The sequence below is a fragment of the Pan troglodytes genome, chromosome 7 (genome assembly GCF_028858775.2).
Source record: "Pan troglodytes isolate AG18354 chromosome 7, NHGRI_mPanTro3-v2.0_pri, whole genome shotgun sequence".
In the NCBI taxonomy this organism is placed as follows: Eukaryota; Metazoa; Chordata; class Mammalia; order Primates; family Hominidae; genus Pan; species Pan troglodytes.
Window position 1 is genome coordinate 59,204,950 of NC_072405.2, and position 15,185 is coordinate 59,220,134.

The 15,185-nt window shown below is 34.5% G+C and overlaps 1 protein-coding gene across 8 annotated transcripts in view; it reads left to right on the forward strand.

The window, feature by feature from the left end:
* The window catches only part of SNTG1 (syntrophin gamma 1), an 869,847-nt gene that overhangs the window by 716,982 nt on the left and 137,680 nt on the right, over positions 1–15,185 (forward strand). For all 8 annotated transcript variants that reach the window (XM_063817091.1, XM_009455347.5, XM_009455346.5 and 5 more), the window contains 2 exons: positions 13,191–13,307; positions 14,876–14,947. In XM_063817091.1, the coding sequence (XP_063673161.1) occupies positions 13,191–13,307; positions 14,876–14,947 (189 nt within the window). The remainder of the gene's footprint in view (positions 1–13,190; positions 13,308–14,875; positions 14,948–15,185) is intronic.

Genomic DNA, 15,185 nt, shown 5'->3' on the forward strand with positions numbered 1-15,185 from the left:
AGAAATATTAACACAGGAAAAGGCTTGCAGAAACCGGACAAAAATAAAATTATCTGATAAGATGTATATCAGTGAGTGACTCACAGTAACAGCAGGGCTGGGGAGGGGAGCATTTCCTGGAAGGGATGGAGGGAGGGTTTGCTTGCTGCCCTGGAGAGCCTAGAGGAGGCTGAGCCCTGGTTTCCGAGAGGGTGAACATGGGTGTCGCAGAGTATCAATAACTTTGATGAGACCTGGTCTGGCTTGTTATTTGAATGGCTTTAAGCACTAGGAATGGTGCTCCTGAATGGGGAACCATGGAAGGAGAGTAAAGGATGCCTCCATCTTTGAAAGTAAATGAGTCCATCACAGCTCAACTGCAGGGCTCCACAGAGGGAATCCAACTGTGAGACAGGTTCCCTGGATGCCGAGGGAAGATAGCAGTGGAGTAAACAGTGGTTGCAGTGGCCATGCAATGTCATCGCTATGGGTGCATTTTTGTCAGAAATCTCCTGGAAACATCAAAAGCAGATGTCTGGATTTGTTAGGTGCTGTGGACCTCACTGTCTGGAAGAATAAGAGGCCAGGTGAAACATGAAAATGATTGTACAGTTGACCCTTGAACACTTGAACAACACAGGTTTGGACATCGAGGGTCCACTGATAATGTGGATTTTCTTCCACCTCTGCCACCCCTGAGACAGCAAGACAAATACCTCCTCTTCCTCTTCCTCCTTCTTCTCAGCCTACTCAACATGAAGACAATGAAGATGAAGAGCTTTATGATGATCCACTCCGACTTAATTAATAGTAAATATATTTTCTCTTCATGATTTTCTTAATCACATTTTCTCTAGCTTACTTTATTGTAAGAATACAGTATATATTACATATAACTAATAAAATGTGTGTGAATCTCCTGCTTATATTTTCAGTTAGGCTTCCAGTCGACAGTAGGCTATTAATAGTAAAATGTGGGGGAGAGTCAAAAGTTATACATTAAATTTTAACTGTGGTGTGGTAGTGGTAGGGGATTTCTGTCCCAAACTCCTGTGTTGTTGAAGGGTCTACTGTCATTTGTGAGATACATGTACCCTCCCTTGATTTAGAGACTTGACATTAATTCTTGAGTTCTGCAGGGTAAGGAGTGTTGTGGGGTGACAGTGCTAACAAACCAGGCCTCCTTGGCAAATAATTTTAACATTACTCTCTTGCCTTTTGTAGGCATTTTGGACTGTTGTGGCCTAAAGAAACACTTGCTATGCCCAGGTGCTTTTTTTTTTTTCCTACAGATGAGGTCCACTATGTTGCCGAGGCTGGTCTTAAACACGTAGGCTCAAGCGATCTGCCCACCTTGGCCTCCCACAGTGCTAGAACTAAAGGCCTGAACCACCCTGCTGTCCCTCAGCTGCTTTTAGTTGTAACATTTAAACTTCTGCTAGCACACACACATCAAAGATCAGAAAACTGTTCTTTTTAATATAGAACAGAATAGTTATGTTTATTTTATATACAGTAACAGTTAAATTCACTTAATTCTTTACTCTTCAACTGTGTATAAACTTCTGGTAAATTCATATATTGGGTTTATAGTTTTAGTTTTTCTATTTTTTATTTGTAGATATCCATTTTATTATTTTGTAATTTTTATTTATATATTTTTCTAACTAACCACCTAATGTTTGAACATATTAAGCATGATAGTTTTAAAGTCTGTCTGGTCCCTCCAAAATTAAAATATATTATGTGTGTGTGGATTTTTTTCTCTTGTCCATTTTATCCTCTGTTTTTTTAAGTTGTATTCTTATCTCCTTGTATGGCTTATAAATTTTGGTTCAAGAAAAGACATTGCATATAAATATATAGACATAATTTGGGGTTCATAGGGATATTACCTTCCTCCAGAGAGAATTTACTTTTATTCCTGGCAAAATAAAATAACAGGTACAATTTATCTCACTGTAATGAGAGGACTAAGGACTGTGTGCTTATGAAGGGCTCGTGGAACACTTAGGCTGCAACCTTTATGAGGTGTTGGTTATTACTCATTTATTTTTCCTCCTGTGTTATATTTTGCCTGATGTTTTTCTCTAGGAGGGCTCAGAAATCAAATATATATTACTTAGTCCTTTGATACTGCTGGGATTCTCTGTTTTAGCCTCTCGGCAATGATTTTACAATGAGGAAATGCCGAGGGGGAAAGTGTCTCGGAGGGGATGCACATCTCTGAGCTTTTCTTTTCCCAGGCAGCTTGGCTGGTCAAGTCTGTGTTGCCTTGGTAACATTGCAGCACTTTGTAAAATGTTTTTATACTCGTTTAAAAAAGAATATTTCCTGTTTTAATCATCGTCCCTGAAGTAGAATTGATTTGTAATAAAGTGTTCCAATATGTCGTATTTGGAAATACCATGTTTATCAAGAGCCCATCATTTCTTTTTCTCTTTCAAGTTCTAGGACATTTTCATTAATGGTTTCCTCTGTCTTAAGTAATAAACACGGTTCTCATTAATACACAGCCTTACCAGCTGTTGGAATTATAACATAATTAGATGGCCTTCTCCACTAAGCTTGAGGCGGCATCTCTGTCCTTTGGAAGGTTCATTAAAATATTGAGAGGTAGGTTCCACCCCTAAAGTTTCTTTTGAATTCAGTAGGTCTGGGTTAAGACCTGAGAATTTGCATTTCCAATAGGTTCTCAGATGATGCTGATGTTGCTGGACTGGAAACCACGGTAATATTAGATTAGCATGCTGTCCATCTTCACTTTAGCTGAAAAAATTTACAGATAAATTTGTGGGTTTGTTTTAATAAAAGTAAAGGACGTAGTGTGCTATCAAAATTAGACGGTGAGAATTTGCCATTTTTTCAGTTTTATTATTTATTATGAACATGTTACATGTTATCTTGATTCCTTCTTATAAAACACCTGAAATGCTCCCTCCTTCCTATTGTCTTCCAAAAACTAGGGATAAATGTACAAATGTAATTATTATGATGTAGATATATATTAAAAACTCTTTCTAAAGTTTATATGGAGAGGCAAAAGACCCAGAAAAACCAACACCATACTGAAGGAGAAGAGCAAAGTCAGGAGGCTCGTATTATCCAACCTCAAGTCTTAGTATAAAGTGACAATAATCAAGGTAGTGTTGTATTCAGTGAAAGGACAGACAGTATCTCAATGAAACGGAATGGAAAGCCAAGAAATAAAGTCAAACAAGTATAGTTAATCCTTAAAAAAGGAAAAAATACAACAAAAAAGGTGATGTTTTCCACAGATGGTACTGGAAAAACTGGACATCCACATGAGGAATAAAAAAATTATAATCTAGACACAAACCTTACACCTTCTACAAACATTAACTCAAAATGGATCATAGACTTAAATTTGAAAGGCAAATAAAACTCCTAGAGGATGACATAGGAGAAAATGTAGATGACCTTGGGTATGGTGATGACTTCTCAGATACAACACAAAAAGCATAATCCATGAAAGAAAGAATTAATCAATTGGACCCCATTAAAGGTAAAATCATCTGCTCTATGAATAATAGGGTCATGAAAATGAGAATACAAGCTACAGACTGGAAGAAAATATATGCAAAAGGCATCTGATGAGGAACTGTTCCCTGAACTACACAGAGAACTCTTAAAACTCAAACTCTTTCTAATTGGATGTTAGAAAGGAAACATCCAATTAGAAACAGGCAAAATACCCGAACAAGCACGTCATGAAAAAAATACACACACACACACACACACATATATATATACATATATATGTATACACATACACACATACACACACAAATGGCAAATCGGTTTCATTCTGTTTGGGGATTTTGCTAGTGGGGCAGCTGTGCAAGTTAGGGCAAGAGGTAGATGGGAGCTCTGTGCTTTCTACTCAGTTTTGCTGTGAACCCAAAACCACTTTAAAAAAGAAATTCTATTGAAGAAAAAATAACAAACTAAAATACATTTTAGAATAATAACAAATAAATTATTGCTGTGTAATACAAGCTTCACATATGGGGCGTGTTTTGTGATAATGATACGTTTAATTTAAAGTGAACAAGCTTCCAAATTATTTATCTTAAAATGATAGATGTTTGGAAGTCCTCTTGTCATTTAATGTGTTTAGGGAAATTCTCCTCTTAATTCTACTTTTTTCTAAAACATCCTACTTCTATTATGCCTGTAATTCCCATTTTTACATTTTTTTTAGAAATTAAGAGATACACTGTTTCTTTAGAATTATTATTTTCTGTGATACTCATAGGAAGAATGTACTGAAACTGCTTTATGTCTCTTCAACTGCGTAATTATTATACCCAAGTCCTGGCAATGATGGAAAAGGAAAGGTACTTTTTGGCATCTGAGACCAATTGAAAAGAACTCCCTTTTCCTGTTTGGCATAGTAAACAGGAAGGTGAATGTTTGACTCAGAGAGCAAACATGTAGATATATCCCTCACAGATCTGATAATCTCATTTTTATTAGGTATATTCTCAGCTCATTTCCAAAGCTAAACTCGGTTCAAAATCATAAAACTGCATACAATGATGATATTTCTGGAAGAATAATAGTACACCACCCTTAATATTTCAGCCTGCAGCAAAGTATAGAGGTTGGAAGAGACAACAAACTCAAATGTCATAGTCTTAAGAGTCTCGAACATATTCTTTTTTGTGATTATGTACACCACCGCATTCTTTTTTTTCTTTCTTGCCAAAACAGAGGAGTCATTAATAGAGAAACTGTAAGTTTTATCAGACTGAATTAAAACTAGAAACCCTGACTTAATTGAGAAATAATGCTTATGGGGATATAATTTACAATAACTAAAATTTCATCTTATTACAATGACCCCAGAATGACAATCTAACAATATTTGTTAGAATACTTTTTTCCTATACAACTTACAAAACTCTACATTATTCGAATAAAATAGTGGTAGAAAACTGTTATTAATACACATTGTATGACATTTTAAAAACAGGATTTAATAAAATATAATGCATATATAGAAAGTTCCTAAAACTTAGGCATACAGTTTAATTATTTTAAAAAAATCAAACCTCCGTAAACAAGCTGCATGTCAAAGAGAGTCTATTTTTAGCCATTGTGCTGCCTGCTCCCTACTTTGCACAACTGACTTGCTCTCCTCTCACATAACTGTTATCCTGAAAGTCTTGGTAATAATGGTCTTGCTTTGCTATACTACTTTTTTCTTTCCAACCATGAATGCATTCCAAATACTATAGTTTATTTGAATCAAACCATATATATATATGACCCTATATTGGTTTCTTTCAGTTAACATGATGTTCCTTGAGATTCATTCATGTTGTTCCATGTAATTATAATTTAATAATTGTACTTACTGTATACTCATACTATAACACAGCATGTTACTGTATTCATCTACATAAAATATATTGGTGGCACAGTTTATTGATATTTTCCACATCGCCACATAGTTGGGACTACTAAGGAGAATGCTGCTGTGAACACTGGTACACATACTTCTCTAGTGCACTTGCATGCACCGATGTTCAGTTCACATGAGAAGTGAGGAGTCCGAGGCGGGTGAATAACTTGAGGTCAGGAGTGCAAGACCAGCCTGGCCAACATGGTGAAACCCCCTCTCTACTAAAAATACAAAAAATTAGCCGGATGTTATGGTGCATGCCTGTAATCCCAGCTACTCGGGAGGCTGAAGCAGGAGAGTCACTTGAACTCAGGAGCTGGAGGTTGCAGTGAGCTGAGATTGTGCCACTGGACTCCAGCCTGGGTGACAGAGGGAGACTCCTTCTCAAAAAAAGAAGTGAGGAGTCAGTCTCACCAGCTGTGCTGGAGCTTTTCCATTACTACAGTTACTCACCAAAATTTATCTCTTTCTGTCCTTTTAATTGTAGCCTCTTTGGAAGATAAACACAGGATATGCAACAGTGGTTTTAAATTGCATTTCTTTGATGAGCACTTTGGTTGAATACTTTCTCTAAGTTGAATAAGCCAAAATCTCTTTTCTGAAAGCCTCATTAATGCTCTTGCCCACTTTTCTACTGGCTCGTCTTTTTTAGTTTTAGTCTATTATTATCTTATTTTAAAATTTCTATTTTTTACTATTAATTTAGGTTACTCAGTAATATAATTTATTTTGGATAAAATTTTATATTTGGCAACATTGAGAAATTTACAAAATAATTTTGTTTATTTAAAAGTTTTGTGTTTTCTATATATAAATTCATATTATCAACGAAAATGATGGACTTATCTTCTAAACCTAACATTTAATTTCTTTTTTTTTTCTCAGCACATTGAGTAAAAGTAGAAAATCATTGATTGTTAGTGGTGGTAGTGTATATTCCTGTATTGTTACTGATCTCCAAAGAATAATTTAAATAATTCACCATTAAATACATTTTTAAAAAATACAAATACCCATATTTGGACTATAAATTTAAAAAATTCTATTTTAAAGACAATTTCTATTTATAATTTAAAGATTCTATCATGAATACATGTTGAATTTCATCATTTTTTCTTCGTTTTTTGAGTATGAGATTTTAATCCTTCATTTGGTTCATATTGTGAATTATATTGATGCTTTTAAATCTCAAGTTATTTATTTAATTAATAAATTTAGACCTCATATAAAGAATGATTTAAATGTAAATTTCCCTTTTTATAAATATTCTTGTCAGGTGCTGTTCCTTGAGATTCATTCGCATTGTTCACTCATTCATGTAAAGTTATGGCTGGTCCATAAATTAAGTTGGGACTGATCACCCTTTTATTCTATTCTCTGGAGGACCTTACAAGAATTTAGATCATTTTAAAAAAACAATTAGTAGAAATTAAAAAGATTCACTAGTTCCTCAAGTTTTTTGTTGGAATGTTTTAAATTACAGATTATATTACTGTAATAATTATAGGATTCTATATTTAAAACAAATTTCTTTCTGCATCTATTCTGACATTTGTCTAAGAATTAATATATTTCATTTCATTTATTTATTTATTTATTTTTTGAGACAGAGTCTCACTCTGTTGCCCAGCTGGATTGCAGTGGTGCCATCTCAGCTCACTGCAACCTCCACCTTCTGGGTTCAAGTGATTCTCCTGCCTCAGTCTCCCGAGCAGCTGGGATTACAAGCATCCACCACCATGCCTGGTTAATTTTTGTATTTTTAGAAGACACAGGGTTTCACCATGTGGGCCAGGCTGGTCTCAAACTCTTGACCTCAAGTGATCTACCCATCTTGGCTTTCCAAAGTGCTGGGGTTACAGGCATGAGCCACTGCGCCTGGCCTCTCATTTAAATTTTAAAAGTAACTTGCAAAATATCATTTATAAGATTTTTAAACATAATTATAATATCTGTAGGATCTGATATCATGGATATTAGTAATTCATGCTGATGCTTGCCATGAGTATTTACATTATTATTCTCTCTTAACAATTATTTTTTGTTTTGTTGAATACCTATTTGTATTTTTTTTCTATTTCATTAGTGCCTGCATGCAATACTTCCTTTTTTTTTTTATTTTGGCTTTTGGGTCTCTCCTTATCTCTCATACTTTCTTTCTTCCTAAACTTTTTCTAAATTCTTGATCTAGATTCCTGGATTACAGATGTTGAGACTTAAAAAAAATGCATATATATAAGATATAAAAGCCCAAGTTTAGCCTTTGTTGAATCCCTCAAGTTTGATATTTCATATTTCATTGTATTTTAGTTCAAACTATTTTTTAACTTCATTTTGTTTTCTTTTGGGGGGTGGATGGATTTTCGCTCTTGTTGCCCAGACTGGAGTGCAATGGCATGATCTTGGCTCACTGCAACCTCCACCGCCCAGGTTCAAGCGATTCTCCTGCCTCAGCCTCCCGAGTAGCTGGGATTACAGGCATGTACCACCAAGCCCAACTAATTTTGTATTTTTAGTAGAGACGGGGTTTCTCCATGTTGGTCAGGCTGGTCTCGAACTCCTGACCTCGGTGATCCACCCACCTCGGCCTCCCAAAGTGCTGAGATTACAGGTATAAGCCACCTCACCTGGGCTTATTTATTTATTTATTTTCATTAAATTATTTATTTTTTTGAGACAGAGTTTCGCTCTTGTTGCCCAGGCTGGAGTGCAATGGCATGATCTCAGCTCACTGCAACCTCCACCTCCCAGGTTCAAGTGATTCTCTGTCTCAGCCTCCCGAGTAGCTGGGATTACAGGCATTTTTAGTAGAGATGGGGTTTCTCCATGTTGGTCAGGGTGGTCTCGAACCCCCGACCTCAGGTGGTCCTCCCACCTTGGCCTCCCAAAGTGCTGGGATTACAGGCGTGAGCCACCACAACCGGCCTTAACTTCATTTTTGATTTCTCCTTTGATCTGTGAAGTATGTTGCTTAATTTTCAAATCTTTTGGAGGGGGATATTCTAATTTTTTGTGAATATTGCTCTCTCATTTCATTCTATTTAGGACACCACATGTCATTTGAATGGCAAAACGTATTTAATACCTGCTTTATCACCTAAATATAATGATATAATTATTATAAAGGTGTAATCACTTCTTGTCATTTCCAGTGCACTTGAAAATAATTTATACTCAATTTTTGTTGAGTCAAGTGTCTTAAACATAATAAATTAAGCAGATTGTATTAATTGAATTGTTCAAAACGTCTATGGCTTGATGGATTTTTAACTCTTATTTTATAGTTATTCAATGAATTGTGCTAAACTTGTTCTACAATTATCAGTTTGTTCATTTCTTTTGTTGTAGTTCCATCAGTTTTTCATTTTATATATTTTAAAGGTATGTTATCAGGCCGGTGCAGTGGCTCAAACCTGTAATCTTAGCACTTTGGGAAGCAAGGGAGGATGGATCATTTGAGGTCAGGCATTTCAGACCAACCTGGCCAACATGGTGAAAACCCGCCTCTAGTAAAAATATAAAAATTAGCCGGGGTTGGTGGTGGGCACCTTTAGTCCCAGTTACTCGGGAGGCTGAGGCAGGAGAATCACTTGAACCCAGGAGGTGGAGGTTGCAGTGCGCTGAGATCACACCACTGTACTCCAGCCTGGATGACAGAGTGTGACTGTCTCAAAAACAATAATAAGTAAATAAATAAATAAATAAATAAAAGGTATGTTATCAGATATAAAAAAATCTAAACTTTATTATGTCTTTTTGATAGGCTTGACACTATCATTATTAAAAGTCCTTTTTTATTTCTAGAAATAATGTTTGCCTTAGATCTACGTTTTCTAATACCAGTATTGCTAAATCAATTGATTTTTGGTCTCTGTTTGGTATAGTTTTTTTATTCTTTTCTTTACAAATTTTCTGTACTTTTATGTCTTAGATAAACCTTACAGAGACAGAATATAGGGTTTTTCTTTTGCTTTTGTTTTTATTTTATTTATTTATTTATTTATTTAGTGTAGTGTAAAAAACTTTTTAAGAAGCGAGGCATGATGGGTCATTCTTGCAATCCCAGCACTTTAAAAGTCCTAGACGATCAGTTCGCTTGAGGCCAGGAGTTCAAGACCAGCCTGGGCAACATAGCAAAACTCCGTCTCTACAAAAATTAGCCAGAAGTGGTGGTGTGTGTGCCTGTAGTCTTATCAGGAGGCTGGGGCAAGAGGATCACTTGAGCTGGGGAGGTCATGTTAGAGCTGCAGTGAACTGTGACCCCCACACTTCAGCCTGGTTGATAGTGAGATACTGTCTAAAAAATATATATTAGTAAAAACTTTATAAGATTGCGTTTATTCTATTTATCTGCTATATAACTAATACCTTGTTTTGATTACATTCTACCACCTTACCTTGTGCCTTACATTTTTCCGCCACATTTGTTTCTTTTTAATCTCCTTTGCTTTTGCATTGTTTATGAAACAAATTGTTTATTTTTTTCTATATGTTTATTTTGAAGTTTTATACATTTCACTAATGTAGTTACTTTTCTTTTATACTTCTAATAAGTGATTACCTGAAAGATCACGACATTTGCTAAAGTTTTTACTTTACAACAGTGGCCCAGAGTATTTTGTATGCCCTTGAATGTTCTTTGGATACTTTTCAAGGATCTAGAAGGTCAAAACTATTTTCATAATAAAATGTAGATGGTATTTGCCTCTTTCACTCTCATTCATTCATAGGTATAAAGTTAAAGTTTTCCAGAAGCTAAACGATGTGTGGTATTACAGGAGAGTAAATGCGGAAACATATATTATAAATCGTCTGCCTTCTATTAAACCAATCATTAATGTACACGTTTTTTTTTCCTGTCTTCTTGCCAGTTTCACTATGCTCTTTGCTGTCTTTGGTTCTCTGAAGACACATGCCAAAGTGCCTTGGTGTGCTTATATTTATCTAGCTTTTGTTTTGTTTGTCTTCTGAATCTGTGTATTGACTTCTTTTTATCAATTTGCGAAAATTCTTAGCCATCATCTCTTTCAATATATCTTCTGTTCATTCCCTTTCTTTGCTGTGCTTGGGTTGGGACTCAAGTTTGAAGTTTTGTACTTCTCAGTGTAACACCTTTTTCTCTTATTCTCATATATGTTTTTTCCAAACTTTTGTCTCCCCAATCATCATTCTAGACCTTTTTTACTGAGCCATCTTTCTATTCACTAATTCTTTCTTTATCTGCTTTTTAATATGTTGTTAAACCCAACTTTACGTTTCATAAATATTTATTTGTCTAATTTCTAAATGGAACATTTTATAATCTATTATCTCAGATATACCCTGATGAAAGTTTCAATTTTGTATCTTATATTCATATACATAGCAAACTTAATTAATGTCTGTATTAGAAAATTCCAATATCTGAAATGCCTAAATATTCAATTCTGCTGTCTATTGTTTTTATTCTTCATGTTATTCTCCTGATGTACTTCATGAAGTTTTATTTCCTTATATTCTTGGTTATTTTTATTCTCTTCCAAGAGACAGGTCTTATGAAAATATATTGACATAAGTAATGTTATTGTCATCCAGAAAGAATTTCCATTTTCTTTAGTCAGGAGCCTGACAGAATTCCAGGATCATCATAAACCATGTAAAGCTTGGCATTTTCTGGATCATCTCAATGGCTTAAATCTGAGCTCCAGTCCTGGCAAGGGCTTGATGACTTCTGCCTTAACTTTGTAATTAGGATGCAGACATTTCTGATCCTAAGTAAAAGCAGAGCATGTTTACTAAGGCCTCCACATGTGGAAGATTCTGGACTTTAACATTTTGATCCAAACCTGTGAGACTGGCCAATGTAGCTGATTCTCTCATGTGACATTTCCGTGTAGAAAGCACACCTATGGCAAAAGTTGACCCGCATTTGTATTAATGATTAACCTCTCTCAATTTTCATATTCCTATAAATTTTTCCTGGTTGTCTTTTAATAGCTTGTAAAACATCTAGTGCTTTAAGCATATTCTTTTCCAGTTTCCTAAGGTAACATTAGATGGTGGGTTGTCTACATTCTCTAATATGCAACTACTGGAAGTGTAAGCTATAATATCCTTTTCATTTGAACTCCTGTAATTATTCTGACACAGTAAATATATATTAAACTAAGTCATAGTTTTCTTTATGGGATGGTTATCTATTAAGCTTCATTTACTTTTTCAAAACTGTGTTGTTATCTGATCAACTATACCTGGGCATATAAGCAATACAAAATAATCAGTTATTATAGCTGGTTCTTATTATGTTATTATTAACCAGTGAAGTCTCTATGTAATGCATATGTTAGTAACCTAAAAGATTACAGAATACATTATATAATTAAAAGAGCAAGGCATCTTGGTTCAAATTCCAATTCTAACTTATATCAAGTTTGATTCATTTGTTAAGCTAATTTATTTAAATCACAATCCCTTAACTTGTTAATTCAGGGACTTTATAGCTCATAGGCTTATTGTAAGACAAACTGAGATAATGAGATGGTGAATAATCCAATTATTTTAGAGAGTAAACATAATTAATGGAAAGAAGATGAGATCTATGAGTAGACGACAGTAATATTTCAAATCTTGCATTTCAAATTCTTGCATTGTTATTAGTCAACTGTCACCACATTAATGCTGCAAAACAAACCACCCCCTTACTAGCTGGAATACAACAATAAGTATTTCTTTCTTTCTGAAAGTAAACTGATTGTCATTAGCCACCAGTTTGGAGCTAGCTGGGCTTGGTCCAGGTGTTAAGCTGAGCTCTGGTCTGCTGGCATGTGTTCCTATCCTGGGTATGAGTTTTTCATGATAATGGCAAAAGCACAAGATACTAAGCTAACTCTACTTGCGACACATTCATTAATATCCTATTGATGATAGAAGGTCTCAGGAGCCAAAAAAAGAAAAAAATATCTAGGAGGAGGAGTTAACTCTGCCAACCATAAAGCCAACGTAAATTATATGAAGTGGGAAGTATATCCTCCCGCACAGAGTTGTGATGAGAAAGAAATTGAATGCCACATGAATATGTTGTTAGAAATGCCATACTTATTTGTTAAGTGTTTGTGTATATGTTTGACTCTCAAGAAAATCAGATCATAAAAAGAGGAGTGGCTCATCTCACAAAATCTTTGTTTGGAAATCGATCTGCCTTTATTAAGCACTAGAGGCTAAAGAGTTGATTTCAATGCCATTTGATATATGAATACACTAGCATAAATTGTATTCATCTAAGATCAAGGATTAAAAGGAGGACATTTATCATTCTCCCCTATCAGGCACAGAGGAGAAGTGGTGTGCCGCCCTAGTGGCATTGCCATAAGATGTCTATCTGATTTGCTTTCTTTACTCACTTCAACATTCTGTATTAAAGCACATTCCCAATTAATAAAATGTCAGTAATTGGTAAACAAGTGCGATGCATCAATGAATTCTATTACAAATAAGTATTTTTTTCTGTAAGAATTGATAGAGTGGGAAATATAATCCATGGCAGGTTGGATGGCATAAACACTTGATAAATGCTGGTAGAAACGTATAAGAAATTCTTATGAGAGGTTTACATTCATTTACTGAAGACAAATCTGGTTTAATGTACTTTTTTGCATCAATCAATTTGATAATTTTATGTGAGTTTTTAATACTACATGAAAAATACCTAAAATATTTTTAATATTTACATCTAAATATTTTTAGATATAAGATATCTAAAATAAGAAGTTTTGACAGTTGATTGTATTCCATTTTCTTGCAGATTGTCTACATGGGCTGGTGTGAAGCCCGGGAGCAAGACCCCCTCCAGGACAGAGTGTACTCCCCGACCTTCCTGGCCCTGAGGGGCTCATGTCTCTACAAGTTTCTGGCACCTCCAGTACGTGTTTTATCGAAATTTATTGGTCTTTTCCATATTATCGCAAGAGATTGACACCAACTTAACAGCACCAAATAGTATACCATCAATATTTTTAAAAAATAATATAGAGAAAAAGTAGAAATCAGTTTATCTGATTTAACTTACTAAAATATATATTCTGACATTAAACGTTTGCTTTAACACCCTTGAAAAGTCTGGAACTTACTTCTTTATAAATAGTGAACCTATAAAATAATGGATCAAATTATAATGCCATTACAAATCTCATGACGACATGGGAAAGGAGATTTTAAGAAACATTTTCAAGCATATGTCAGTGTATTTTGTTTATGGAATAAAAATTAAAGAAATGAATATATCAAAAGTGAAATAAAAAAGAATAAACTGTTTTAGGGCTATACATGAATGAACATGTTTACTAAACTCTTATTTTCCAAGGATCTTTTGAAAGTTCTTTTAAATTTATTCAGCACTTTTAATTACTAGTAATTTATTATTAGCAAAGAATAATAAGGAAATTTCAAAATGATAGCATCTTATCTAGCTACTATTAAGTCTGTCTCACCCTATGGTAATCCCATAGGATGATGTTAACTCTCATGGTGTTCAACATTTCAATTAGAGGATTCTATCCTTGGCAAACAACACAAATACATTCTGGTAAGCTATCATTTATGACAGTCGAACTTGCTTATCTATGTTGTACAGGTCTCTCTATATAAAATCAATAACATTTTCATCTTCTATTATATTCTATATCCTAGTTATTGAGATTTGTACTAGATATGTATAGATACCTATTGTACCTCAAGTCTTGCTTTTGGAAACATGTACCTTGCAGCTCAGAAGACACTTAATAAATATTTATTGAATGTAAATACCAAATGCCAGACCAGTCACTTGCAGGTCTAATAATACATAAGATTTAGAAATCATCAGGTCTAACTTGCTGCTGTTTTAAATGTCTGTCTCTACACAAAGTTTAAAGCACTAGGAAGACAGAGGAAAAATTGATATTTATATATTTTACTCTATTCCTACTCTGAATAATTTATTTGACAAGACAGTTAAATGTATGTTTCCAACCTAAGTAAGTGAAATAACTGCATTATGCTTTGGGTATGTTTGCAATGTCACAGTCATCTTGGAATTTCTTAATATAAATGATGTATATTTAAAAAATAGAGCTGTGTTGAGCTCTGGTATTCTCTGTATTTAACTAGTGGTAAATTTTAAAAAATATGAGTGTGGAATGTAAATACTTAGTATTTATAGGTAGAGAATGCGTACATTATTTAAGATATATAAGGACACTGGGCAAATGAGAACTGTTGCACATAATATAAATCATTTGCTGAAAGCATAAGACAAATGGTGACAAAGCTTGGAATAGAGGAAACAAAAGCATGATGTAGGGTCCTTTATGAGCATGGCTTCACAGATGACAGACTAACTAGATACATCTGTGAAAGTTTTTTCTTATTTTTCACTATATTATGCAAATCAAATACAGTGGTAAATAACTTTCTAAAACAAATTAAACATTATTTTCTTATCTTTTAAAGGTGACCACCTGGGACTGGACAAGAGCAGAGAAAACATTCTCAGTTTATGAGATTATGTGCAAGATCCTCAAGGTATGATCAATATGTAGTCAGTATTTGAATGGCTTTTCCTCAGCAAATAGTGCCTCTGGGCTCATAAGCAGCTCATGAAAACAAATCATTCATGGAATGAAAGAAGAGACACGATAAAGACAAATGAAAGAGAAAGAAAATAAACTAGACAAAAAAGAGAAAATATAGAATGCACAGAAGTGCACTGGCACTCAGCTATCTGCTTAAATAACTTGCAAGCAGACTCTGCAGTCCCGCC